Source organism: Galendromus occidentalis, unplaced genomic scaffold (assembly GCF_000255335.2).
Source record: "Galendromus occidentalis unplaced genomic scaffold, Mocc_1.1 scf7180000077528, whole genome shotgun sequence".
NCBI lineage: Eukaryota > Metazoa > Arthropoda > Arachnida > Mesostigmata > Phytoseiidae > Galendromus > Galendromus occidentalis.
In genome coordinates, this window is record NW_003805516.1 from 629,137 (window position 1) to 655,203 (window position 26,067).

Below are 26,067 nucleotides of genomic sequence, written 5' to 3' on the forward strand. Positions count from 1 at the left end.
CAGACAAGTGAATTTTTTGCCGCTCCTGAGATTCATAGAAGTCGGGAAGCGAATGCCCCTTGCGTGTTTCGTCGAGAACATCCTACTGTTCCCTCAATTTTATCAGCTTCACCTATGACCGGGTAGACGCTGGCGGGTCCTAAAAAAAGGGCCAAGTTGTTATTTTTTCTTGAACCCCGTCTGGCAACACCGCTTCGTGACACGTCCCCGGCGGGCGTTTGCATTGGCTCCTCCCACACTCTTCAGACTCCTACCGCTTCGGGTATCGCATTTATGCATTCTCTCCATTCCCTCTCGATGTTTGAGAAGGGAAGATCGCTCTCACCTGTCGTTGACGCGGTCTGGAGAATGGATTATTCCGGATTCGGGATCCAATCGAGGAATGAGCGAAACCGCGATCATCAGCAGCTCGCTTCCGTCGCAAATACATGATTTTCGCATTGATAAGCGCCCTCATGGGATGAGGCATTCCAATGTGGGATTGGAATCGATAGAGTGAGCTTTCAAAATCATCCTTCTCCACTCCTATGTCCACTCATCGCATATCTCATCAGAAAATACGAAGAACTGGCCTTACGACTGTCTGTCGAGTGTTGCTCGTGATAGGACGGCGCGGCGCCTGTTCGATTCCTTAGATTTATTCAACTCATTAAATAACATTCTACATTCTACCCCCATGCTTTCGGAGAGCGTCGTCTCTTCTCTGGGTCTGAAGCTCTGAGTGGAAATTGTAGAAGCGCCGATGTCCAATAATAACTCGTCCCTGTAGTTCTCGATGCTCCTGGTCCTCGCTGCGGCTGTTGCTTCATAAGCGCGCCGTATCGCCGGGTCCACAATTCCTAAACCGTCTGAAGCAAAGGTGTCCAAGTAATTCCACAGGTGAATCCCTCGCAGATTATGAGTGAACTTAAGGTCTCCTCTACCACAGAGGATTCTCTTTGTCATATTTTCATCGCACTGTTTTCTCATTTCATCGACACTAGGCAATGGCCATTTTCCCGTGAATACTGCGAGAACCCAACGGATCTGGAAGTCGAAAACTAGGCAGGGTATGACGAAAGAGGGTAATCCGATAAGAGCCAGGGTAGGTTGAGCGATTGAGAGACACTGTCTGTAGAGATCACAAACTTCGTAGCCTTCTTTGACAGTGACGAGATCATTCAAAAATGGAACCGAAATCATGTATCCCGTGCAATAGATTATACAATCGATTTCGATGGAATCTCCTTCGAATATAACTTCGCTCCCTCGAATTCGGAGTATGTTGTCCTTCAGGACGATACGGGACGGAAGCCTCAGAGGGTCGCGAGACCGTTTAGAGAGAAAACACGCATCGGCCACGATTGATATTTCGAGGGCTATATCGATACCAGAGTAGCCAGAGCCCACAATGAGCACTCGTTTACCACGGTAAGCGTCTGCCTGCCGATAATTGTGACTGTGTTCTATCGTTCCGCTGAATGTTTCTACTCCATCTATTTCGGGGACTCGGGGTACCGAATATTTGCCATTACAAACTAGAACATGCGTGAAGAATTCTGTTTTCTTTTCTCGCCCGTCGACAACGCAGGTCACGGCCCACGTCGAATCTTCGCGGCGGACGCTCGTGACTTTCGAATTGAAGGATACGTTCCCAGAGGGAGCGACGTTTTCCTCGTAGAAATTTCGAAAATAGTCCAGCACGACAGAGTGATGAGCGAACGACTTGTCTCGTTTCGGGAATGGGAAGCCGGGGTAACCCATTATTTCGATGGGCAAATTTGTTCGCAGATCACGATACATACTTGAGTGCACATCTGTCTCTTCCGAATACACCCATGTTCCACCCACAGAGTCTGATTGTTCATATACGACGTGATCGATGCTCAACTTGTTCAAATGATAAGCACAGCCTAAGCCGGCCGCTCCGGCTCCAATGACACAGACCCTCATGGTGAAGCTTTCGAGGTCCTTGAGAGTTCAAGAACGGCCCCTCAAGTCGGAAACGCGTGCCGCCGATCCGCAATCTAATCAGCTCCGCCGCAGTTTACTCATCGTCTCCCTCACCCTCAAAGACGTGACGCCAGCTTAAAGTGGAGAGGCGGCTTAATGGGAGATAAGCCGTTCGCTTCGTCGCCTCCTGCCTACTTCGAACCTGTGTTTAGGAACAATCATCGTGTTCATACGTGTCTCCCCGTCCGGACAGAGATGCGGATGATTCGTGTCGCGCTCTCCGCTTGCTTTGACGGGAAGCGACTCGGGAACAATCTCCCTGGAGGTCTCGATGATCGCATAGACCGTGAACTGCGGGACTCCTCCGCAGGTTGCATGCTCCATTCCGAGCTCCGATTCCATTGGATCAAGGGAATCGATACGACAGGGTTTGAATCATGACACAGCATCGAGATCGCCCAATCCTCGGATTGCACACCAATCACGTATCAACTTTTCAATGCTCCCGCTATCTTCGAGATAACAATAGATCATCATCGTCGCAATTATCAGCTTGATGACCGATCCCTCACACGAAGCTTCCGAACCAAGTCCATGCGGGACGATTCCGCAAATATCGATATGCAGTCAGCGTGAGACGAGAGCGCCTCGTGCACCTGAATCCATCAGGTTGACCACGAACGGAATCGAAGAGCCAGCGCTGGACGTTGGCGGAACGTTCCTGCTCGAGGAATGAGTCGGGAGATTGAGCTTTCGAACGGACGATTCCACGTGAGGTTCCAGGATGGGTTTATGGATCGTCGGACTAGGGGGAAGACTTTGGTGGGAGACGTCAGACCTTCAAAGTCCTTCGACGAAATCCTTGCGCTTCATGGAAATTTCGTCCCCTGATGTATTATCCTTGCCCCCGAGCCGCCTATGATTGGAGCTTACTCGTGAGCAAGACGGATGAGTCGCAGCTGCCCGGCATCAGATCAATGTTCCCTTGGTATATTTGAGCGATATCGGGTCTGAGCCTGACTATGGTAATAGGGGGATAGCTTGACGACGAGGACCAACAGCTCTATCATTCCAGGTATGCTATAATGGGGGAGCGCTCTCGGACAATTTCCGACTAATCCACTCATCCTCATTCGTCTATCCGGTGTCGCGCCTTTCGAGTCGCTACAGGAATTCATCCACTTCATTGCCGAGTGGTCTTTCGGAGACTACATGCTTTTTATGGCGCTGAGCTTGACTGCGGAGCTTTGCTGCACGAGGAAGAGATAAGAGTTCTTCCGCTCCCAAAACCGAGAAGGGTGCGACCCGTTTCCGTCGTCGAGGAAACACGTTGGAGTGAATCTCCCAGTTGAAGCGAGCACCCATTACGCAGGAATTAGGTCGCGACTCTGCATGGCTTAATTGGGGATCTTGTGCTCGGCGACTTCTGGTTTTGGGAGCACAGGGGCATTCCTTTTCTAGGAATCGCAACAGACTTGTTCCTTTCAGGATGTAAGTGCTCTCGATCTCTTGGTGAATCGAAGACTCCGCGGAGGCCCTCCGCAGCGAGTTCAAGATGAGATTGATTCGAATAACTCCCAATCGTTTTGATTCCCTTAGGCTAATGACGAAATCCGAGCTCGCATCAGAGCTTCGATGCAAAAAAAATTGCTCCGGATTTCTTATTCGCCAGTAGGCCTTCGCCCTGCTCACATACATCGGGGACCCTCAATCGAAACGAAGAGCCGAATTTTTCCAATCACCTATATCGTTCCAAATGCAGGAGAATATTCTCGAGCTCGGCCGCTCGAATCACAGCGAGAGTCATGGGATGTCGTCGATTGTTCAGTTATCAGGTGATCAGTAATCACATTATCACACTGGAAGAAGGGCCGCCACGATTATTCGCGACGATGAGGCCGCCGAGTAAGAGCCGGAATATATTTGAGGCGAGCCTGTACGGCCCTCCGAATTCCCTGCATCTCGATTCCACTGTTCAGCTCGGTGCCCCATGTTCCGTCAGTATGAGTTCAGGAATCTCGTGGTCCGGGTGCGCCTTTTCAGCGGCTCCCAGAGAGGGCGATTGCAGCGATGGAAGTCGTGACAGACGACATCAGATAAGAGCAAGAGTCTCTCTCCATTAGCAGACGCTGAAAGATCACGTCAACAAATTTCTCGCCATGAACACCACCCCCAGCTTTGGAGTGTGACTGTTTTTACGTGTAGCCCGTAGCCGGCCGTTTCTATATCTCTTCGGGAGCCGATTTTCGCAGGATATTCGTGAGCGAATGTTCCTATCACATCGGTTTGTTCATACAGCTCACTGCGTGCAGAGCCTGAAGGACGCATCCATAATTCGGTGGCATGTATTATACGAAAGCCCCACCTGGACAGTCGTCAGAGCCAGACATCCGCATCGGATTCCTCACTGGAGAGCGTGAGATGAACACCGAGAATGGTCGGCAGACCGGCCATTCGAGCGTCAACAGCGGAGTTGAAGTTCTCTACGTCGATAAGGAGGCGCAACGCATTCCGGACTGGATTCTGAATAAATACGCCCTAACAGCTGAGACTGTGGACATTTCGTGGAACTGCCTCAAGACACTCAATGGAATCGATAGCCTCACAAGGTATGAGTGGCCTAGTTCCGTCCGAACTGTTCCATCGTCAATCAAAGACTCGCGGATTCGGTATGGGGACATTCTGAGACCTTACGAACTTGCGAATGATCTAGCGCCGAGCATGGAGAACCTCTGTCTCTTGAGCAAGACTCAGTTCACCTGTCGGGCTGCTGAGAATAACTGAAACGTTAAATCCAGAATCATTATAACCTGAACACACCGGGAATCTTTTCCTCGACGAAGACGTTCCGGCTCGCAGTACTAATTCCATTGTCTTTCCGAGTCACAACTCGCCTCGAGAATATCTTGTCAAAAGGATTTCGGTGTCTCTCGAGGTTTCGACAGACCTTGTGGAAGCCATGAGATTCCTTTGCGATCTTTGGAAGGTCCAGAAGAGAAATTTCAAGCGTGCTGGGCTCTCAGTTTCACGCCGCCCGGAAGCGACGCACGACATTTTCGGTCGGATGTTCGAAGTAGTTGAGTAGAGGCTTCCCTTCCGGAAACCCCACCCGGTGGACCTTCTGAATTATTTCAACTCCGCTGGAACCGACAAGGCCAAAATCGTATTCTTACGCAAACTCACTCGGGATGCCAGCCGTGAACTCTTGTCTCCTCGTCTCGAAGACCCGATTGTCGAGATGATTGAGTAATTACAGAGCCGCCCCGATGCCGCTTCAGCGGCAGGTCATGCCCCCGGAAGAGATCTCCGTGAGAGAGGTTCTGGACTGCTTGCTGCGAGGCGGGATACAGGGGTCCGGACCTCGATTCGTGTGCGTGGGCTTGCATCACGGCATCGATTCGTCTCTGATTGAAGCCGAGAATCTCGAGCGTACTCGCCGAGACGAGCTCTACTTTGGACGATTCGAGATTGGCGGATCCACTTCGACGGCAGGTCCGGAGGAAGGCAAGAGCCCAAGAGTCGACGGCTGGTGTGTTATAGAGGAGTATTCATGATCGCAAGCTCCGCAGCCCGCAACCGTCTCCTCTCGGAATATCTGACCATGATCTATCTGTTCACGAGGACATGGCATCGGAGAAATCCTCAGAGAAATGGCTAGTTCCGCCTTCCTCCATCGGGCATTTTCATCTGAACCTCGAATCTTCATCCAGTGCTGAGGTTCCGGGTCCAGATCCGCCGAGAGGTTTGTTCTACTAATGACGATCGTCTTTCTAGACTGCGCCACCTTATATTGGACAACAATGACCTGAAGGACCCTGATATATTCGATAGCGTCTTCTGCGGATCCCTGCAGACTCTGTCTCTGAATAAAAATCAGTTCCCCGACATCACCAAGCTCATGTCGGCCATCAATCAAGCGTTCCCGAGGCTGAGGCATTTGAGTTTGTTGGGTGAGTTTCCAGCGCGCGATTTTCGCTGACTACAACTAAGGTCAGTGGAAGAAACAATTCCTCTGCGCTGAGGGGTTTTGAAGGATAAGCCCGCGTGACGGAGCTGAAATCATCCTTCTCTTAGTCGAATCTCCGCAGATTCATGATGGAGCCTGACCCTGGCCATCTCTTGGCAGACGCTTGACCCATTTACTGATGTGTTGTTTCCCGCAGGAAATCCTTGCTGTCCTGATCGATTGACCCGGCCTCAGGAACAGGATCAAGAGGATTATACCGGCTACCGTTTGTACGTCATCTCTCAACTCTCGTTCCTCGACTTCCTTGACAGCAGCGAGATCTCGCCGCAAGAGAGGAACCGTGCGCGTCAAATCGGAAGGTTCCAAGTGGTGAGGGTTCCCCCGTTCTAAGTACGCAAAACTACGTTCTCCCCGACGTTGGGAGCGGGGAAGCTTTGGAAGGAAAACAAGTTTTCTGATGCAGGGTTGTTCTTATATATTTCAGGTGGCTAAACCGCGCTTGGGACCGTATCGGTCGCCGAACGAGGACGAATTACCGAGCGGCCTACATCCACTACCGGCGGGCACCCGAGAGGGCCAGGGCCGACCAGCTTACGGCACCAGAAAATACCGCTACTTGGGGAACCATTCCGAAGGAAATCGCTTCATAAAAGACACACAGCTCTGATCACGTCCAGCTCCGCTCTTGAGTCCGTTTCAGGCGATTTCCCCGGAGCATTTTTCCCAAAAGTTCTAGTCGCTATCCGTGGTAGCATGTACATATACTTGATCGATGATTCTCGCAGCGTCCAGAGCTATGTTGCTCGTCTGAACGTGAACAATTCAATCAATCACACGGCCAGCCCGACCATGAGACCGAAACTATGTTTCGCCGGCGGTGATTCGACACCCTTTTCCCAAAAAACCTCTCAACGATCGGGGTTCGGATTTCATGTTTCCACCCGGATCCTACGAGATGCTCCGCGAGTCGCTGCCGCTTCCGATATGCACGCCATCTCGAGCTCCCCAAGCTAAGTTGCACAGGACTCGAGGCATACCGTCTCATGAGCTCGCCGAAGTAACGGCCTCCATGAGCTCCTCCATTCGGGAGAATGGGTCCGCAAACGGAATCGCATTGTGGCGGGATCGAGATGCGGTCACGGGATATCGGGGGGTCGCCGCTCGACGATCAGAACATGCTGACAGAATTCTGGTTAGGCCCACATGGCCCACAGACGTCGTTAAACTTCGCTCTGCATGAGCTTGTATTTTTTTCGTATGGATAATTGCAATCTCGAGTCGAATTGCAGACTGCGTATTATGCATAATCGGATTCGAGTACTTAAAATAAGTCGTAAGACGCACGAGATAAGGTTCGAATAGGGGGCAAAATGAATTTCGGAAGGGTTACATGGCTCTTGATTTTTTACTAGGTATCTTGTATACATACGTCTCCCTGATTTGCTCTCACAGACTGCATAGAAGCCTCTGAACGACTGCGCCTTTTCTCTTGATCGGGCGCTCGCTCAGATTCCTCCCTTCATGCATGGGATCCGCATCTTATCCAATCATCGAGTCGACGCCTGTATAATCCGGACATTCGATGATCGCCGGGAGTCTCACCCTCGATCGCTACCTCTCCCGGTCCCCCTCCTGAGTGAAGGTGAAGGAGCGCTGCTTCAGGATGATATCCGCAAGTTCTCGCGGCGGCATTCGGCCGCGGTTCCCACGGCATTATCACATCCGACAGCATAATTTTGATCCTGGCTCTCCGCCTGACGATGCACGGACCTTGTTCTAGGACGAATTCCGCGAGCCTGAGACTCAACTCACGTAGGAGGTGATGCGTCGAAAATTCAAGCTCACTCGGAAGCGTCTCTAGGACTGTGATCGACCGGTTAGGGAAATCATAAACTCCTTGATTCCACAAACGGATATGCGAGGGTCTCAGGTTGCTGGTTCCCGATCGAGGAAGCAGGAAAGCATCGCTCCTAGGTCTGGAGTTCTGGTCTGCAATTATTGGCGTTCCGACTTGAGGTATCAGATATCAGATCGAGTCGCGAGCCCCTCCACCGGCCTCATTGGCTAGAACCGCTGCAGTCCTCTTGATGGCTCCTCAGGAATTGGTCGTCCTCGCGATCCAGAGGCGTAGCGAATACTGATATTTGCCGGGGTACTCTCCGCTCTGTGTACGATCGACGTCGATGCGGCCCGGGGAATCGTCTCAAGTCGCATGTCGATAAGTGAGCCGGACATGCTCAGCTCCGACCGGCACTGGAAATTACTGGCGAGAAATACTTTCAACACTTCCTTTGCTTATGTCGGGATCGATGCGATAACTCAACATTGATCTCACTGCGGAAGACTCGGAGGCCGTTCATCTTTGGATCAGGCTATCCAACACGCTGGTCAAGTATAATAGGGTTCAATCCCACGAAGCATAGTTCGACGAAGAATTCTATCTTGATAAGGCAATTCCGATTCGAAAAATCTGATACTCTCGGATTTTCGCTCTCATCTTCCATATTTCCCTAGATGTCGCACACAGTCAGTCGAATATCTGGCGAAACTCGCCGAGGGAGTCCGCGTCACACGCCGACTGGAAATTCGATGGAGTGTGCTCCGACAGAAATGAGGACGTCCTTATTCAAGGTGTTCGATTGTGTTTTGCGTAGATTTTCAGCAAGGGCCGGGGGAGCTGACGTCGTTCTTTGTTATCCTCGTCGGTCCTTACAGCGGCGATTCCGCGGAAAGCAATTTCATGCTTTGTCGGGCGGTGCCCTTTGCAGACAATCATTTCCACAGCTTCATTCGAGCCCCTGTTCTGGAGCTTGAATTGGGTTTGGTTTGATTCCCACTGCAGCATCGGATTCTGTTGGATGAGCGACCTCTTGGAGCGCCCTTCACGAAAGTCCCTGAAGGAGATTCGATTCGAGAGGGAAAACTCATAGTTAGAAACTATTCCGTTCTCGAGCAGAGCACGGGAGCTATTCCAGCTTTCCCCCTCCCTCCCTGGGAACTCACGGGGGTAACGAGAATTAACGCCTCTCCTAGCGTTCAAGCACCTGTTTTGATTCTGTGAAAGAGCTTCGACGCGACTTGGCCGGCGCGGCGTCTTCTGAAGCGGAGCAGTGAAGGAATGTTCCGAAAAAGCCTTTAGGCTGATCAAAATTACGTGCGAGCTCGCTGACGAGGAGGGATGGGGAAACATAGACACTGAGCGCGGATATCGGGAGATCCTCCGACGAATCGAGAGGAGATCGGAATATTGAAAAAACCGAATCGTCACAACACATTGAGTGATATCGGGGCCGCGATCCTCTTCGACTGTCCCTCTCAGGTCTCAATCCCAGCGCCGCGCCGTCTGATTCGATCGTTCGTTTATTCATTTCTGGCAGACTATAATGTCGTGGTGCTGGAATGAAAAACAATGAAAGTGCTCTCCGTCGGAACAGCTGACGGAAGCGCATGGGGAGGAAGGGAATGTTCACATGTGGTTCGCCTCTTCAACGGTGACGCTCTCCATGCCCGCGCTGTAATGAGCTCCCGATCTGGCTGGTTTCTCAATCGTCATGACAGAGGGAGCTCGGCGTTTTTCCTTCACCATCTTCACCACAACCCCGACCAAGATAATGCTGAGCACGGCCAGGACGATCAAGCCGACGATCATGGCCCATAACGCGGCTCCAGCAGCCTTCAGCGATCCGTCCATCTCTTTTTCTCGTTCCAGAGCTCGGTTTTCAACCTCGAGCTTGTTCATCGCGGACGCCGTAGTGATAACGGGACCCCACAACGAGAGTTCTCTGTACCGATAAGGATCGGTGACGTCCAATCCACTACCAGAGGTGGCGACGGTCTGCTGTCCTTTGTACCCTCTCTCTGTATCGGATGAGATGGGTGCCTCGCAATTATCAGGATCCAGGAGACACTTCAAGCCTTTCGTGATTATCGCGGCATTCTTGGAGACAACACCCAGAACCTCGCGCGAATTCTTGTCGTCATTCCTGACAGCAACAGGAACTTTCTTGCACCCGACGAAAAGGAGCATGTCATCTAGAGTAGAACCATATCGACCTTCCAATTGGTCTACTTTGGTGTTCTTGAGCTTGGCAGCGAAACTCGGGGCAGCTTCGTTCTTGAGACCTCCGTTTCGAGGGTCGAGGAGGAGATAGGATTCGACTTTCGTCGCATCTCCATACTGCTGGATTTGCCTGGTCGCCAAGCCGTGAACGGGATACCCCACGCTGAAGTCGGTCAGCAGGTCGATGAACTTGCTCGGATCTTTCTCGATATCTTTCTTCACACCCGGCTTCTTAAAGTATTGATTGAAGATATGATTGGCCACCGTTTCTGCCGTCCGCTCGCCGTACATGTCGAGAAACTTCCCGATGTACTTGATGTCGTCGTCTTCTTTCGAAGCTCTGACCTTGTTCCGAGCGAACAGGTTCAAACCTCCGAGGGCCGGATAGCTGTGGATGATGACTTCCATTTTGCCGGTTCGCTTCTCCCGCATCAGGTCTTCCACAGGAGCGCCGATGAAGGCGTCGGACGACTTTGATTCGGAAGTATCCGCGTCGACGACACTGGCAAAACGTAGGGCGGGCTCGGCTCTGGCGTGCTTCAGCAGGTCTTCCTTCGGGTGCTTGAGCAAGCATTTCGCAACAGCTTTCATCGATGAGTTGTCGCACTTCAGTCTGCTCGCCAACGTCATAGTCGAAGTCACGGCATCGGGGGTTACGGCTCCCGGGGAGAGGGCGTTCCCTCCGGACAGGAGAACTCGTTTGAAAAACTCGCGCGATATTGGGTTAAGCATGTGCAGGTGCAACGCCACCGCTCCAGTATCGAAGCCGAGCGCTATGAATTCGTTGTTCACTTTCAGGGCAGATGCATGATCTCTCAGAAACTTGAAGGCCATTTGTTGATCCCAGAGACCCAGGTTCGCTGGCATCAGCTCATCCTGGAGAGTCATGAAACCGAAAACACCGGTGCGGTAATGCACGACTGCCAGCACATACGACTCAGTTTCACCAGGAGAATTTTCCGGACTAAGGAAACCTGCCAATGAAGTTTCGAAATCCATTCCTTCCAACAGGACGACCAGATTGCGAGTTTGGGCTTGGTTCCGATCCCGAGGAAAGTATAGATCCACGACCAAACAGTTTTCCACTCCGATCGTATCGCCCGTGAATGGGTCGGTTTGAGCGCAATGGACAGTGTCTTCTTTTTTCTCGTGGTATTCCTTCCGTGAAGTCTCGTCGAGAGCTTGCGGTCTCTCGAATCTGGAAGCGGTGGCGTAAGGTATTCCTCGGATAGCACACATGTCTTCGATGGGGCAATTTTTCGGACAGGTCCCTCCGGACAGGATCACTCGCTGCAGAGAACACTCGGCCTTGTATTCGACGCCATCTACAGTCAGGACGAAATTTTCTGCCGACCACGAGACACTTGGAAGACCGACTCCGATAACCAGGGCCAGAAAAAACATGTCTAGAGCTGGCGTATGACTACAAGTCGAAACTGAGCAGCGAATCTCTTTATATAGCGAGGGCAGCTTGTAAAAACTGATTCTGATGGGAAAATGCCTGTGGGAAAAATTATTCGGCTGAGCGCCCGTTTCCTTTCGAAACGAGAGCTGACCATCAGCCTATTATTTCGTGGCAACGCTCTTGCTGGTTCTAGGAAAAGTTCGTCGAGTGCCGCGATAACTTATTTCGCGCTGGCTCGGACTGACGCATCCCACCGACCGCAGCAGAGGAAGGCGAGAGTCGATTAATTGTCGCTACCCCTTCGGTTCGAGAGCTGTATGGGATTCGCGCTCCTCGAGTTCCGGCCTCGGATCTATTTTTCTTCTGAATCGGCGAGAGTATACGCCGGAAATATCGGGATCGATGCGAATTATCGTCCCCTAATTTAGACTCTCGAGGAGGATTCGTGCCTCTCGCGACCAAGGGACTCGAATGCTCCATTAGAATGGAGAGCTACGGGACATCGATTCGATGAAAATGTTCGATGTCATTGAACTCATTTCCCTTGTCCGATCGGGTAATCGGGTAATGTCCCCACAAAATTCAATTCAATTGCCTGATCGCGTGTCCCGCTTAGCCCACCACTGACCGAAAGTACCGATGAGTTTATCCAAGGCATGAATCAATCGATGAGCGATACCGGCGGCAATACAATCCTTTCCGATGGACAATATGATACGAACAGGATAGAAGATTCCGAGATTCCGAAGAAAAAACACTTTTGCACGGCGACGCCTTGCTGCTGCCTACTGCGGTCTCCACAGTCAACACGTATAGATTGTTCTCTTGAGTCGAGTATTGATCGCTCGGTATGAGTCCACGCTGACTTCCAAACCTCTCTGGATATCACCGTCACGTCCGAGGATAATGCCCTCGATTCTCGTCTCTGGCTACCCGTCCGCCGGTTCTGACGAATCCCGATCTGGATTTCATGGGTGAAAGAGGCGACTCCGGCACCTAGGTCAGAAGTTTTCTGTTCCAGCTACGGTCTACACCGAGAATAACCGACGATGATGACGCCATGTGCATAGCTGTGCCCTTAGTAGAGTTCCGCAGGTCCGTACCGCGATCGTAAACTGTGTCATGTGTCATTCAGGGCGTGCCTAACGGATGACGTTTTTCCAGGCGAACCGACGCGACGGACGGAGCGATCTACGAACGAAGCAATCGCTCGCGGATTAGATCCACTCTACGCATCAATTACAAAGACTTGTTTGCTGTTCTCACCTCTGGCTGAAAATATCCGTCCGAGTGGCTCAACGTTGAATAACGAGACTCTCACACGCATCGTCAGTGTTACGCTTCCTGCTCGGAATTTCACCGCTTCGACAGTGCGCTGTAGATCCTTCAGAAAAAAATTGTCGATCAAATACCTATCTATCCGCGAGTCCTCGTAGCCTTCTCCTTTCTCTCAGTCTTGGATCGAGGCGGATCTCTGATTCGTTTGGGGTCTTCCGCTCAATTCGACCGCGCTGCCTCGTGAATGACGCTCAATTAAATCCAGCTCTCAATCCGATCGATTCTCAAGTAGTGCTCAGGATACATCGAGCAGAGATAACTCGCGAATTCCGAGGATGAATTCGGTTTTTCCGTCCCTTGCTAAGGGTCAGTCTTCAACTGTCAATCCGATCCCTCAGCCTGTGCCAGATTCCAGAAGAGCTCGTGAATAATTCCACGTCTCCCCATCCTGCTCCGAGTCCAATTACGGCACCGAGCTTCTGATTTCTTCGTTCCGAATTCATGACCCGTTTCGTGGATCGGGGCTCGAATCAAAGTTACCGGAGATGAGATCGTGCTGATTTTCCCGGGAGACCGAATGGAATTGCGGCGAATGAGACAGCTCTATGGACATATAATTGAGATTGATGTATGTATAAGTTTTGGGAGCAGCGAAACCATGAATATAGACGATTATGAACATTCGCGAGGATCCTCCGATGTAAAAGCTTCCGGCTCGATACAGCTTTCTGGCGGGTGATCAGGAGGACACTCCTGAGGCGGAGAATGATCCTTCTGGAATAATTCATGCGCCCTGATGTGGGTCCGGGACCTCTAGCCTCGAAAACTCGAATATTTCTCAGAGGTTTCTGGGGAAACCTCGAACCTTTCATGCCAGGTTGTCAGAGGCCGACTCTGAACAGGATTTGACCGTCTCGTATCCGCCTCGGAGTATCGACGATGGTTCTCGTATATCGCGGAGCGAGATTTTTGTTGAGGGATTCAACAAATTCGCCCATCCGATTATTGAAGAACGCCCTCAGTTTCCGGGGGAGCTTCCGGAAACGAGCGAGCGCGTACCAATTCGATGCTCGTCGACAAGATTGCCAATGAAAAGGGTCCCATGGTGAGTCTGGAGGGATACAGCCAATTAATCGATTCTCCACAACAGGCATTCGCCTGGAGAATTGCTCGGGAAGGAACCAACGATAGCGATCTCATCTACACCGAAGGAATAGATCCATTTCTCGACTATATCTCCATCGAGCGAAGCGATGATAACAGTAGTTGCATTCGATATTTGCCCGATGAGCAATGAGTTGAGTGAACTTGATTGTCGCTCCTGGGATCTCTTTGCTTACTCTTCCGTATGGTATCTCTGAATCACCCTCTCGGCTCCGTCATTTCTCTCGTTTACGACTAGCTCCGGGAACTCGCAGAACCAAACTCTAATAGACTCAGCTCCCGTGGTGCCGAAGTCTCACTGAGATCGGAGGCTCCGACCGTGGCTCGATGAACCGATTGAATCGAGAACAAACCATTCCCTAAATTAAGACCCTCTATGTGCTTGAACAAAACCATTCCCCTATAGTTTATCTTTTCCATTCGGCATCAGTCCTCTCATTGCTCTCTATCGCGACAAGCTTGCCGCTTTTTCCCTGATTCAAGTCGATGATCGAGGAGAGATAAATGATTTCGGGGAAATCGATCCGAACGCCTTCTTTGAATTTATACTAAGCTCATCGTCAATGAGCAACGGACTCTTTCAATGGTCCGCATGCCAGCCAGGGTGTCGTATGATTCACCGCCGATTGTCTTACAGCGGCCAGCGCCCATCGAGAGTTGACGAATCGTCACCCTCTTCTTCTGTACATAACAAACCACTCGCCTATATAGACCGATCGCGCGGCGAGCGGCTTTCCATTCGACGCCGAACTCCCGACGGGAATGTCTCCCAGTGACGTTGCAGTGACGGTGCTCTGCGCCGTCTTGGCGCTGGCTTCTGGCCAGACGAGGAGGCTCACGTTCAACGGTGTGGACTACAGCAGCCAAGAGCTCAGGCTCAACAACAACGTGAAAATTCAGGCGTTCTTCGGGATTCCCTACGCCCGGCAGCCCTTCGGACGTTTCCGTTTCACGAGACCCGAGCCGCTGACGAAACTGAACGACTGGCAGCTCACCGACGACGAGCTTCGACGTCACTACAAAACTCCGCCGACCCAAGCGCGGTCTTGTCCTCAGATCGATCCTTTCGGAGGCAACTTCGATAGCTCACAGAGTATCGAAGACTGTCTCCGTGTGGATCTGTACATACTGGACGAAGTGTTCCAGGAGCAACGATCCTACGACAGGAAGTATGGAATGGGCATTCTCGTCGAAGGTTTCGAATTCAAGTCCAGCGTGGCGAGCCACTTGGATTTGGCAGGCGGAGGCTTCAAAGGTCAGAGCGACGTGGGTGTCCTCGCCGTGGTCCACTACAGGCTGGGCGCGCTCGGGTTCCTGACCACCGAAGACGACGAGGGACCTGCCAACCTCGGGCTGTGGGACCAGAGCGAAGCTTTGAGATTCCTCAAGGAGCATGCGCTGAACGGAAACATACCCCAAGTGGATCCTCAGAGGATCAGTTTGCTGGGTTTCGGATCGGGAGGCGTATCGGCCTCGATTCACATGCTCAACCCTCTCAACAAAGCCATGTTCTCATCGGCGTTGGTCTCTGGCGGAAGCGCTCTGGGTCCGGACGCGAGCATCCGGGATGCCCGGGATCGAGCCTTCGAATTCGGTCAGCATGTCGGCTGCACCTCGAGCAGCCCGCGGAAATTGATCAACTGTTTGCGATACGTAGACCTTCAGAAACTAGTCACCACCGGAAACGAGGCCAACTTCCTCTTCGGTCCAGTCGTGGACGTGAATCACACGAGGGACGTAACGAAGGCCTACATAATGGACCATCCCCAGAGGCTGATGGAGCGCGAGAATTTCGAAAGTATCCGGAGCGTGCTCTACGGTTTCCCCGAACATGCGGCGAGCCTTCGCTACTACACGCAAGCCCTGGCCAGGGCTGCTCCTCTCAACGGTCGCACGACAGCACCGCCGGACAATTCGATCGACGAGCGAATTAAATATTATCTAAGTCCTTTCCAATCGCACGGCGACACGTCCAGAGCTCTGGCCGCGTCCGTGAAGTTCCTGTACTTCCGGAACTACACCGATGAGACTCTAATGTCCAACCAGACCCTCTTCGATTCGCTCATGATCGACGCTCTTACGGATTACCTCAGCGTAGGTCCAGTGATCAGTGCGGCTCACCTCCACGCGAGTAAAAAACTCAACGAGCAGCGATCGGGCGTTTTCATCTATTACCGCGATTCTGAGCCGGAGCTCGCGACGTTCAGCTCCAAACTCCCCGTCATGAGTTCCGCTTCGGTCAAGTACGGAACGACTATGGACGACCTACTTCAGTTCGTGGGTGTCAAGGGTATCGTGCCCTCCGATCAAGGCTCCGAGGATCGTTTGGCGCGCGTATGGACTGTCGTGCTCCAGGATTTATTCGGCAAAGTCGAAACGAGCGCCAGGGACATCGCCGGAATACAGGACTACAGGCCGATCTCTCGGTCCGAAGTGTTCTACATAACGGCTCTGCGTGGCAAGGGATCGCCTCAAGCGTCCACGATGAAGTACCGTGAACCGAACCGCATTTTTTGGTCGAAATACGTTCCAACGATCGGAACCATCCTCGACGACATAAGCAGAATGTCCCGAGATCGCAACGATAACGCGAAGCTGTATTGGAGAACGACCCTGGGAACCGCGATACCCTTGGGACTATTGGTCATTGTGTGTCTATGCCTTGGCGCTCTCTTGTGGAAGGCGCAAAGATCCGCCTCTTCGAACCTAACGAAAGTTCAATTCCATAAAGTGTCCACGAACGATCCTTGAAGCGGAGATCATGGTTCTGTAAAAAAAATCGACACTCATGGACGGAGCAGCGCGTTCCCAGCTCTTAGCAACGAATTCATCATTTACTGAGCAAGCTGCCCGTCGGAGCTCGACCGACAATCAAGCTTCCGACATGGGTCGAATACATCAATTGAAAGAGTCCGTTTTCGTTGAACGAAAGCCATTCGCGGACTCAGAGCGCGGTCGTTGTATCGAAATTCCATCGTATTGATTGAGTTTGTACAATATCGGCAAGCTCAGACTGCCATCACGAGATCTGCCATCCCTGGGGGGGGGGTTAACATGTGTTGAAATTCCCAATAATAAATAGGTTGTTCTCTCGATAGACGATCTCTTCAATAATATTCAAGTCACGGGACTCCTGGAAAAATAAAATATCTCGGTATCAGCTAAAGTCAAGCAAAGCGAGAACTCATTGAACGCTTCGGAAGAATGTGCTCTGGTTCCTGGGAAGCTCGGCGGCCGATTATCATAGATGTAGAGGAACAATATCTGCCGATCGCAAGGACGCGAACGGTGTTACTCTCTATCGCATCGTAAAGCGAAATTATTCGCGAAATTACCTCTGTGACCGCCAGTGACGGGACACTTCTCCGACAGATCACACTGCGAGCCTTAATTTATCACGGTGAAATCTCGTTACAACGGACCTCGCGGCACCGGCCAAACTCGTCCGCCGTAGCAAGAATTCGCTATAAGGAAAGACTTTCAAAATCATATCTCCATGGCGAGCCAGCCCACGAAGTGGTAGAAAAAAGTGTTCGTTGTACTGGAAATTCAACGCGACGGTCTTCATGCTATTAGATCTCACTGTTTTTCGTACGCAAAGCTCCAGAGCCTCCCCAGAATCTACTGAATCGGTGGGAGCTCATTATCCTTGGGGGAGCAGGATCGGGAGATCGAATCTCACGAAGTTTGCGCCTGTCTTGAGTGCTTTCCAGCCTTATGCCGGAGCATACGACGAATGCACGTTCGGTAGCGATGGTGTCAGATGTCTCTCGATACGTGAGCTTTTTCCGAGCAACAGAACGAAAATTTGTCGGTATAAGATTCGGACATGATACCGGAAGGTCCTCCGCGGCATGGGGCGTGCCCGATTTGTTTTTTTCTGTCCAGCCCCCGAAAGATGTTCGTGAATCATTGCACGGCGAGCTACGCGGAAAGCCTTACCAGAATGCCCGTGGAAGCATAAATACCGATGCCGAATCGAGATCGACCTTTGTTCACTTGTGGCAGAGAGAAGGAGTGATAGGGATTGAAAGCCAAGTGCAAACTCGCGCAGACATGAGAAATCGGCAGGCCGTCAATCGTGTCGCTCGCATGGAATTCAGGGAAGAGAAGTGACGAGATTCTATCCCATAGAGTGCTCTAGAAACGAATCCCAGGCAAACAACGGGCTCTTTCCCTTCATGTTATCATCAACTTATTGTCAAGGTGGAACAACGAGCCCCACGAGTGATAGGGATCGATTGAGTTGCCTTGTTCTCTATCTGGAAATCATTCGTATCCGGGAGTTCTCCGGGCTCCAGCGCGAATCGAAACCGAAGGGGAGGGAGAAACCGAGCTCGGCGGTACGCTGAGAGAGCTCTGGTTGTGAGTCACGGATAATAAGCTCCAGTTGGAATGTATTCGACTGTCGGAGACGGAAAATGACTCCTGACATTCTTCGCTCGTTCAAAGAGTACCGCGTCCCGACTGGGGATGCGAGGAAACGTTCCATCCAAAGGTGTTGGAGAGCCTTTGAGTTCCCGAATACCCTCTGCAAACGGAAGCGTTACTGAACGTTATTCGTCATGTTTTGTACTCGACTCCTCCCACGCCATGCGACCCTGAGAATCGATAAGATCGATACGGCGGCCGATAGACCGCTTCCAAGAGCAACAATCGAATGAGTGATTGAAACGACTTATACAATCTCTCTCCAGCCGATCGGAACAAATTGACTGGAATCCCGGATCGCTTCATTCCCGAAAACCACTTCTCATTGTCATTGATAGCCGAGTGAATCCATCGTTCACAGCATCGGGAAGGGGCGCGGAACTCGAGTGATGTTGATGAAGCGAAGTCGTTCTCCGACGTTCGTCTTTCGCGTTGTTGCAATGGTTTAGCGATTCCATCAATCGTTGCCTTCGACAGTCAACGCCATGGATTCCTGAGATGCATTTGCTAATGATCCTTTCGGGACACTCTAAGCCGTTCTCCTCATTCCGCGCTTCGAACGAATGGAAACCGGAACTCCTCCTACGAAACGAGTGCGGTACGCTCCATCGATCCGGCCAGCCCCCTCACCAGGTACTCTCACGACTCGTCCCGCATCGAAATCGAGTCTGCGATATCCCTGACGGAAAAACATCAACATTGAAAAGTTTCATAGCTAACATTGTTTCATAGCTACTTCTTTCTACGCTCCCCCCTCGTTCCATCAAGTGTGGCCGCGATCTCTGCGATCAGGTGGGGAGACGGTGACGACTCGTTCGATCGGGAGCTCTGTTGTCCTCTCCGCAGAGGCGTTCTCGAGCACGAAGGTTCATGTCCTGGTTGAGGGAAGCTTAACATGCTCCTGATGAGGATGGCTTTCGATGATTCACAAAAGTTCCAGTATAGATGACCATGAATAATTCAAACAGTATACGAAGATCCATTATTTCCGCGAATTTCCCGACTCGTGCTGATTTAATTCGCTCGACGAAGAATAATGACATCGTTAGACGAGTCTGCGCCATTCTGAGCAGACTGCGGGAGAAGCATGACATACAGAGGATATTCTTCCGCTGATTGGCCTGGCTCCGCCGGAGGACGGAGCGTCTGTAGTCTGTCTCCTTGAACAATTCTCAACTAGTCCCCAACCAATGTACATGAGACGATTGTCGAGTTCCTCGAGGCGTCCGAATTCGGGCCTTGACGTTCTCCGTCTGTGACGGTACAGTCTGCGTGGATACACCCGAAAATAACTCCTTGAGAGGCATGGGACTCCGCGTACCCGCGAATCTAAGTTCTCCCTGGTCTCCGAGTTGTATGAGGAGGAAAACATAACCTGTCGGCTGCCAATGAACACAGAGCACCGAGACGGGGCCCGCGGGGAAAATGATCAGGAGCAATGATCATATCATGTTGCTTAATCGGAGCATCCCGGGGGATATCAATCGACGTTTCGATGTAATGCGAATATGTATCATCGTACGCGATACCTGAGCGAGAGATCTGCGGCCACGACGAAATCCGTCGCACCGGGGGCAATTCGATGGAATGGAGTCCGGACGGTACCAACTACCCTAATGGGGACGCAATCCCCCTCCCCCTGTGCATGATATGAGCGGGAGAATCCCGAAATGTGAATAGTTTGGAATGAGATCGCGCCTTCGCTCCATTGAGTAGGGTCAGAGTCGGTTAACCGTAACCCACGGCTCGTGAGGAAATTCTCGTCGCCATGGCTTCCTGGGATTGAGACGGACTCCAAAGAACAGACGACCACGAGACAAATCATCCGAAGAAAACGCTCCCTCAGAGACAGGTCTGGAGTTCTCGCCCGCAGATTCTGGCACAGTGGACCGCGTAGAGGCTCCGGAGCGTTTTTATAGAGGTAGATTCCACTGCCTCTAGGCAGGGGATTCTCTGAATTCATATTCGAGGCCACTCTCCACAGGAACCCGGGTCGGCGGAGCTCCAGACCTAGCTCATCATTTCATTTACGGAGCGAGCCACTTTCACCAAGACCTTTCTCGAGGCCAGACGAGATGCTCCGAAGGTTGGCGGACAATCTAGACCGCTCCGGAATAGAGGGCCGAAGACACCGAAATCAATCACCGGTAGGAGCGCAGCTATGCTCCGAGTGACGCAGGCCTCGCTGCGTTAACAAAGAAATCCCGATCTGGGATCGAAGAGGTCTGCAAGGGTCGAACAAAATCAATCGGTCGAGGGAATATATCAGTCCCCTAGTAATTCCATCGATGTACCTCAGGAGAGGAAGCTCCGGATGAACCCTTTCGAACTTCAGGTTACTCCCGCCAAGTCTTCTCTCTAGGAATCCTGAGAGCTGCTGGAACAAGGAACCGTGTTTCGAAATTCAGGAAAAAAAACATTTTAGAGGTCCGAACGTCTAGAGAATCTCTCTCCTCTTGGTTTTCCTGGAGGTATACCAGACAGACTCTCGCTCACATACGCAATCGAGCTCTCTGGCGAGGCTTCGTGAGAGCTGGAGAAATAATGAAACCTTCACCCTGCATAGGTGAGCTGTTTTTATTCTCTTCGTGAGTTTTTATTATGGGAAGGATCCGTTCCTCCTGTCGTAGGTCCGGAGCTTCTCGCCGAGCCGGGGCGAGTCTCAGGCTTGACGCAATGGCCGGATAACGGCCTGGAAAGTGAAATGGGGAGTGATCGCTTATTTATCGATCTGAGGACCCAAACACGATCCATCTTCTGGGAAACGATTGCCGATAAATATGACACGATTTGCAGCAGGCTCCTCCCCACGATCGATTGTCAGCACTCATTGCATCCGTCACCGTATCCATTACACGGGATCGAATAGACTATGCAGGAAAGCGGGGACGGAGAGCTCCGCAATGAAGCTTCCTGGAAAAATTTGAATCTGCCCCCGGGATCGCGAATGCTCTCGAGACGCTTCCAAGATAGGCGCGAGGGTCGAGCCACGGCCTATCTTTCTCGCTCGAGATCCGTTGGGACCTTGCCTATCACGCCTCCGGCAGCGAGGAATCCGAAGATTATCCGCCCAGACAGCCTTATGAGCACTCCAATGACGAACACGAGAATTTGACAAGGACCGTCCAGATTCCGAAGTCTGGATGACTTCCACTCAGCTGTGCTTATGATCCTAGAGTGGCTTCTTTATATCGCCGGAAATTGACTTGACAATGAGCAATCGAGGAATCTTGGAGGATGCCCGATCAGAGAACTCTCAGCGGAGGCGCTCTCAGCGTGTCATTGGGCTCATTTGGACAGATGGAAAGACGAAGTCGGGCGAAACTGATAGTTATAATTATTGCTTCAAGAAATATCAGGCTAGGCTCACCTCCAAGTTTTTGACGGAGGGATCGATTCTGTCCTGATCAATCGTCGGAGCGCTTTCGATCTAGAATTTGAGAAGTACCCCTAGGGAGATTTGCTGCTTGGAGCCTCGTCTCCTTTCTGGCCGTTCTCATCAGTACCCGATCTCGATTAATTGCGCCTCGATACTCACGAGTTCAATCCCCAGCTTCTTGATGGCCTCATGCAACTCGGTCGCAGCCATTTTCAGCCCCTCCGGTGTTTCCTGACAAAAAGCCCGACGCAGGGTCAAAAATGTTTTCCTAACCATCTCTGCTCCCTCGCGCCTGTCGTTGCGAATGAGAAACTATCGAATGACCCACACGTTTCTGCAAGATGGCGCACATCGTTCCTATGCCTTCTTCGCTGATTCCGGTCTCAAGGCCGACTTTTCCAAAATGCAAGCACTGCAAAATCATAACTTCAGTTCCCGCTCCGGAGACTGGGAGGATCCCTCAACGGTATTCGTGCACGATCCTATGGTGGATGGATCTATGGTGAACGCATCGTCCGTCGTTGTCTAACCAGCATCGCCCGTCGTCACGAGCGCTGTCCATGCGACGATGATGATTATGACGGGCAACCTGTGCATGCTTCCGATGCTGAGATCCGTCCTGGCAACTCAAAATACCTTATTATCCCCGGATTGTGCAACCGAAACGAGTTTTCGCCTTCAATAGAGCAACTTGGATGTCTTCACTCGCGAAGTTACCTGAGATGCGTTATAGCTTATAGAAGCTGGCAGAACATCGACTGCGTGGGGAAATCGTTGCTGAACATTTATATGAGACCTCGATCGTTCTAATGGAAGAATGATCATCGGGGATAGCGACGCTCACTGGGAGGCGAAATTCCGATTGAAGGATTTTTCCGGGGGGGAAAGGAACTGAGTTCTGATTCCTATAATACCCTATGAACCAATCGCACGAACGAGATTCAGTTTTAAATTAGAGAATGAAACATTAGACTTCGATTCCCGAGAGTTCCGCGCGTGAACGCACTTAGTTGAGACCTCTTAGATCCAACTCAACGATTGCGTCTTTCCAAGAGCAGAATTCGGAAGTCTGATACAAACCAGTGGAAAAAATTTTCTCCCGAATCCCCTTGATTCAGGCTTCTTCTCCCCGTCATGAATTATGATGACGACGAAATGCTCCCTGGGTTCCCTGATGAGCTCAAGCGAGCACGAAGTGCGGTGTAGAACAGAGCCAACCGAGCCATTGTCGGACTCCTGACCTTCCTGTCGGTCTGCCGGACGTGGAAATTCCGGAACGTTTCTCCGTCCTCCGGGCTCATCGACCCAGGATCAACGCTAGCGTATTGTTCCAGCGGCTTTTTCCTCTCCCTATCTCGTCTGAGGCTAATGACTCAAGCAAATTCCTCCGTTCTCCCAAGTATGTTCCGTATAGTTTCAGAGTGGAAATTTTCTGGAAGTTCTAGGACGGAGCTGTGGAATGAGAGCTCACGGAAAGCTTCTGGGATCTCGTCGCATACTTGGTACTCTCTTAGGTGGAAGCATGATCGAGGCTTCTGTAACCTGGGAACCATTTTGGACAGCTCTCGGAATCAGCTGGTGACGGGAGCACGGATATCGGCGCGCGGGGGAGAATGTCGGAACCGGAGGTGCTGATTCGTCACCTAAGCAAGGAGGACCGGGGCGGATGTACAGGCCTGAATTTGCATTTTTCGAGCATCGAGAGTAGGTACTCTCTCTCCGGCGATCATTATCGCCACCAAACCTATAAGGTTCGTCAGTCCAGAAGTCGGCAAAGCTTGAGTATTGGCTTCCGAGTGACAGCTGATGCAAGCGAGGGATTGTTCATGATGAAATGATGGTTTTTCTCAATTTACGCGTGATCAACTCCGTCATCATCATCCAGTCCTTTCTCTCCCGCAAACAGACTCAACAACATGTGGAAAACGGGACGCATGCTCGCTTGAGCGGATCGAACTGCGTCAGGAATCGAACGCTCTCTCAGTCAGCCTGGAGCATTACTCGGCTGCTCCAAACCAGCTCGAAAACGATCTCCGTCCTAGATGACAAGGAAAAGCGACTATTATGAATGTTGATCTGATGATGAATTGATCTCTTGCGTAAAAAGCAGCGAAACATATCACCATCTATTATGATTAAGGCTGGGAATAATTCACGGCGTTTTTCCCGAAAATTCACGGCAATTTTCACTCCCCATTGACTTCCTATGGAGGATCGCCTGAAAATACCGTGAAAATTCACGGCTTTTGGCGCGATCGCGCCAAGTGCCAAGCCCTAATTATGATGGTCTTGAGCCGTCTTGAGAACTCGGAGAATCCTTTCGGAATCTGATTCGGTGGCGAGCCAAACTCGGCTAGCGCGAGAGCACGAGCTTTGGAGTGCCTGATGGACCGGATGAGCGCCCGGATTATTTGAATCATGCCAACATGAGACATTGGGATGGTCAGGCACGGCAGCGATCCCCGATTAGTTTCTAGGAAAAACACAAGCGGCCCGGTCCGTGATACATCCGAACTCCTTCACTCCCAGGATTCCTTCCCGGTTCAGCAAGTCGGAGAGAAAAAGTTTCACGCGTTTCAAAGAATGCAGATGCGCTCAAGCGGCCAGCCCTTCCGATCGGCCAACGCTAGGCCCTAACTTCCCCGGCTCGACCCCGCTGACTAGACCGTTACGCTCCGAGTTGTAGCGATTCAGAGAATCCAATCTCGAATGGCGAGTTAATGCGTGGGAGCGATCTCCGAAGTGCCCTTTCTGGGCAGAACCAAACGAAGCCGTTTCTATAGACGGCGCCGGAACCAAGGAATAATTCGCTTTAAACCTTTCAGTGTTCGCCGATTTTTCTGATCCATTGACAGAAAGACTAAAGGTGCTCGAGGGGGAGGACACACAGTCCCATCAGTAGGCTTTGAAAAAAAGATGCAATACACAACCGTTGGAAATATCGGAAAGGATCTCGGACATCTTGCCAGCCTGACATCACTCCTGCCAATTAGGAACTTTCCGCGTCCAGCAAAACTTTTTAAGTGGGTTCCCAAAAGTGTTTCGGAGTCATTCCATTCCGCAGCTTCGCTACGAGGAGCTTTCGCCGGCAGAGAACGAAAGCCGATGATTTCCACGTTGTTTAACGCACGTGAGGGATTCGAATTCCGGTCCGAAAAGACGTGATGGCGGCTATCCTGTCAGGAGGAGTCGAATCGGAAGACACAGGCCATGGACTCGCAAGCAGCCTCCTTCATTGGGGCATGAATACCCAGGATACGCGCCTCAACATTGCGCTCTCCGACGAGCGGGGGTCCCGGATCATTGCTTGGGGCAGCTGATCGGGCGGACGACGGATATCTCCCGATTCATCATATAAGATTCTTCTGCTTCCATCATTGACGGCTTGAGCTCGATTTAGAACCTAGAAAGTCAGGGCTACACATGAAGCGCGCCAAACACGCTCCGCTCTTGAGGGCCTAAACAAGCATTTCCGAAGAGAAAAACCCTCATCCGGATCGTCAACGAAAAATCCTGCTCTCTTCGCGGGCATATGCTTCGCGGAGCGATCTGAAGGAGCAATGCAATCTCGTTCTCAAGCGGGACCTAAAAGTCAAGCTGTCAAGTTCAGCGCAGGCGAATCCCTCCGAGCGGTGTCGAAGCGGATCTCGTGAACCAATCCGGCAGAGCGGAGTTCTTCTGAGGTCTTGTACCTCGGATCAGGAAGCGTAAGTAAGGAGCAGCACAAGGATCGATGGAGAAGACCTCCGGATCTCGGGATGAAATAGGAGCTCCGTCTGAGGACTCTCTCGACAAGCTCGGAATGCTCAACCCCAGAGGTTCCCATACTCCAGACGTTCGCAGCTCCTGAGAGAGCGAGAGAAAGTGGCGCCCACTGGTTCAGTGTATTCTCGTACCCGATCGACTTGTTCCCGAGCCCTCTGCGGGACTAGAATCGGCTTTGTGAGCTGTACAGAACACTTTCTGGATTGGAATGACAATCACTCGCGATCACTAATGAACTGATGAACAATGAGAGGAGCGTCGTCGCGAACCCGATTGACTCTGGTTCTTCCGGAGTTGGGTTTCGTTTAGGCAGGAGGCGGTTGTGGACCCTGCGAGTGGCTGAACCTTCATCGAGCTGAGGGACTCCTGATTCGTACTTCTTGGCGGAGCGACTTGAGAGACTCCGGATTGCAGGCATCGGCAAGCTCTTGTGCTCGAGTCTTATATTTCTCAGTCGCTCAATCTGACTTCTCGAAATAATTTGTAAATGCATAATGTGATGACGGGTGGTGAGTGCATATGTCCGCATATCCCAAATCGCAATTTATGCGTATTCCTGCACGCTCTCGCATGCGGCTTCATTCCAATGGGCCGATAGGTTTTGGGCGGCCGCCCTAGCTGCGGCCAAACGAGAACAGCGCCGCGGCCCTATCCACGACCCTACATAATGTGTTTAGGGCTACTGC

The 26,067-nt window shown here is 51.5% G+C and overlaps 4 protein-coding genes across 4 annotated transcripts; 2 read left to right on the forward strand and 2 right to left on the reverse strand.

Moving 5' to 3' along the window:
* Window positions 1–573: 573 nt before the first annotated feature.
* LOC100909326 (dimethylaniline monooxygenase [N-oxide-forming] 3) lies at window positions 574–2,024 on the reverse strand. Its single transcript, XM_018641315.1, has one exon. It carries the CDS (start codon window positions 1,930–1,932, stop codon window positions 574–576), a length of 1,359 nt encoding a protein of 452 aa, XP_018496831.1. The 5' UTR covers window positions 1,933–2,024.
* Window positions 2,025–4,077: 2,053 nt separating this feature from the next.
* LOC100904583 (leucine-rich melanocyte differentiation-associated protein) lies at window positions 4,078–7,288 on the forward strand. Its single transcript, XM_003748141.2, has 4 exons — window positions 4,078–4,541; window positions 5,707–5,882; window positions 6,096–6,268; window positions 6,384–7,288. The coding sequence occupies exons 1-4, from the start codon at window positions 4,276–4,278 to the stop codon at window positions 6,564–6,566; spliced, it is 798 nt and encodes a 265-aa protein (XP_003748189.1). The 5' UTR covers window positions 4,078–4,275; the 3' UTR covers window positions 6,567–7,288.
* A 1,955-nt stretch (window positions 7,289–9,243) lies between these two features.
* On the reverse strand, window positions 9,244–11,380 carry LOC100897220 (bile salt-activated lipase-like). Its single transcript, XM_003748172.2, has one exon. The coding sequence runs from the start codon at window positions 11,361–11,363 to the stop codon at window positions 9,366–9,368; it is 1,998 nt and encodes a 665-aa protein (XP_003748220.1). The 5' UTR covers window positions 11,364–11,380; the 3' UTR covers window positions 9,244–9,365.
* A 3,164-nt stretch (window positions 11,381–14,544) lies between these two features.
* Window positions 14,545–16,971, forward strand: LOC100897363 (cholinesterase). The gene has a single exon (XM_003748173.2). The coding sequence runs from the start codon at window positions 14,569–14,571 to the stop codon at window positions 16,555–16,557; it is 1,989 nt and encodes a 662-aa protein (XP_003748221.1). The 5' UTR covers window positions 14,545–14,568; the 3' UTR covers window positions 16,558–16,971.
* Window positions 16,972–26,067: the final 9,096 nt, after the last annotated feature.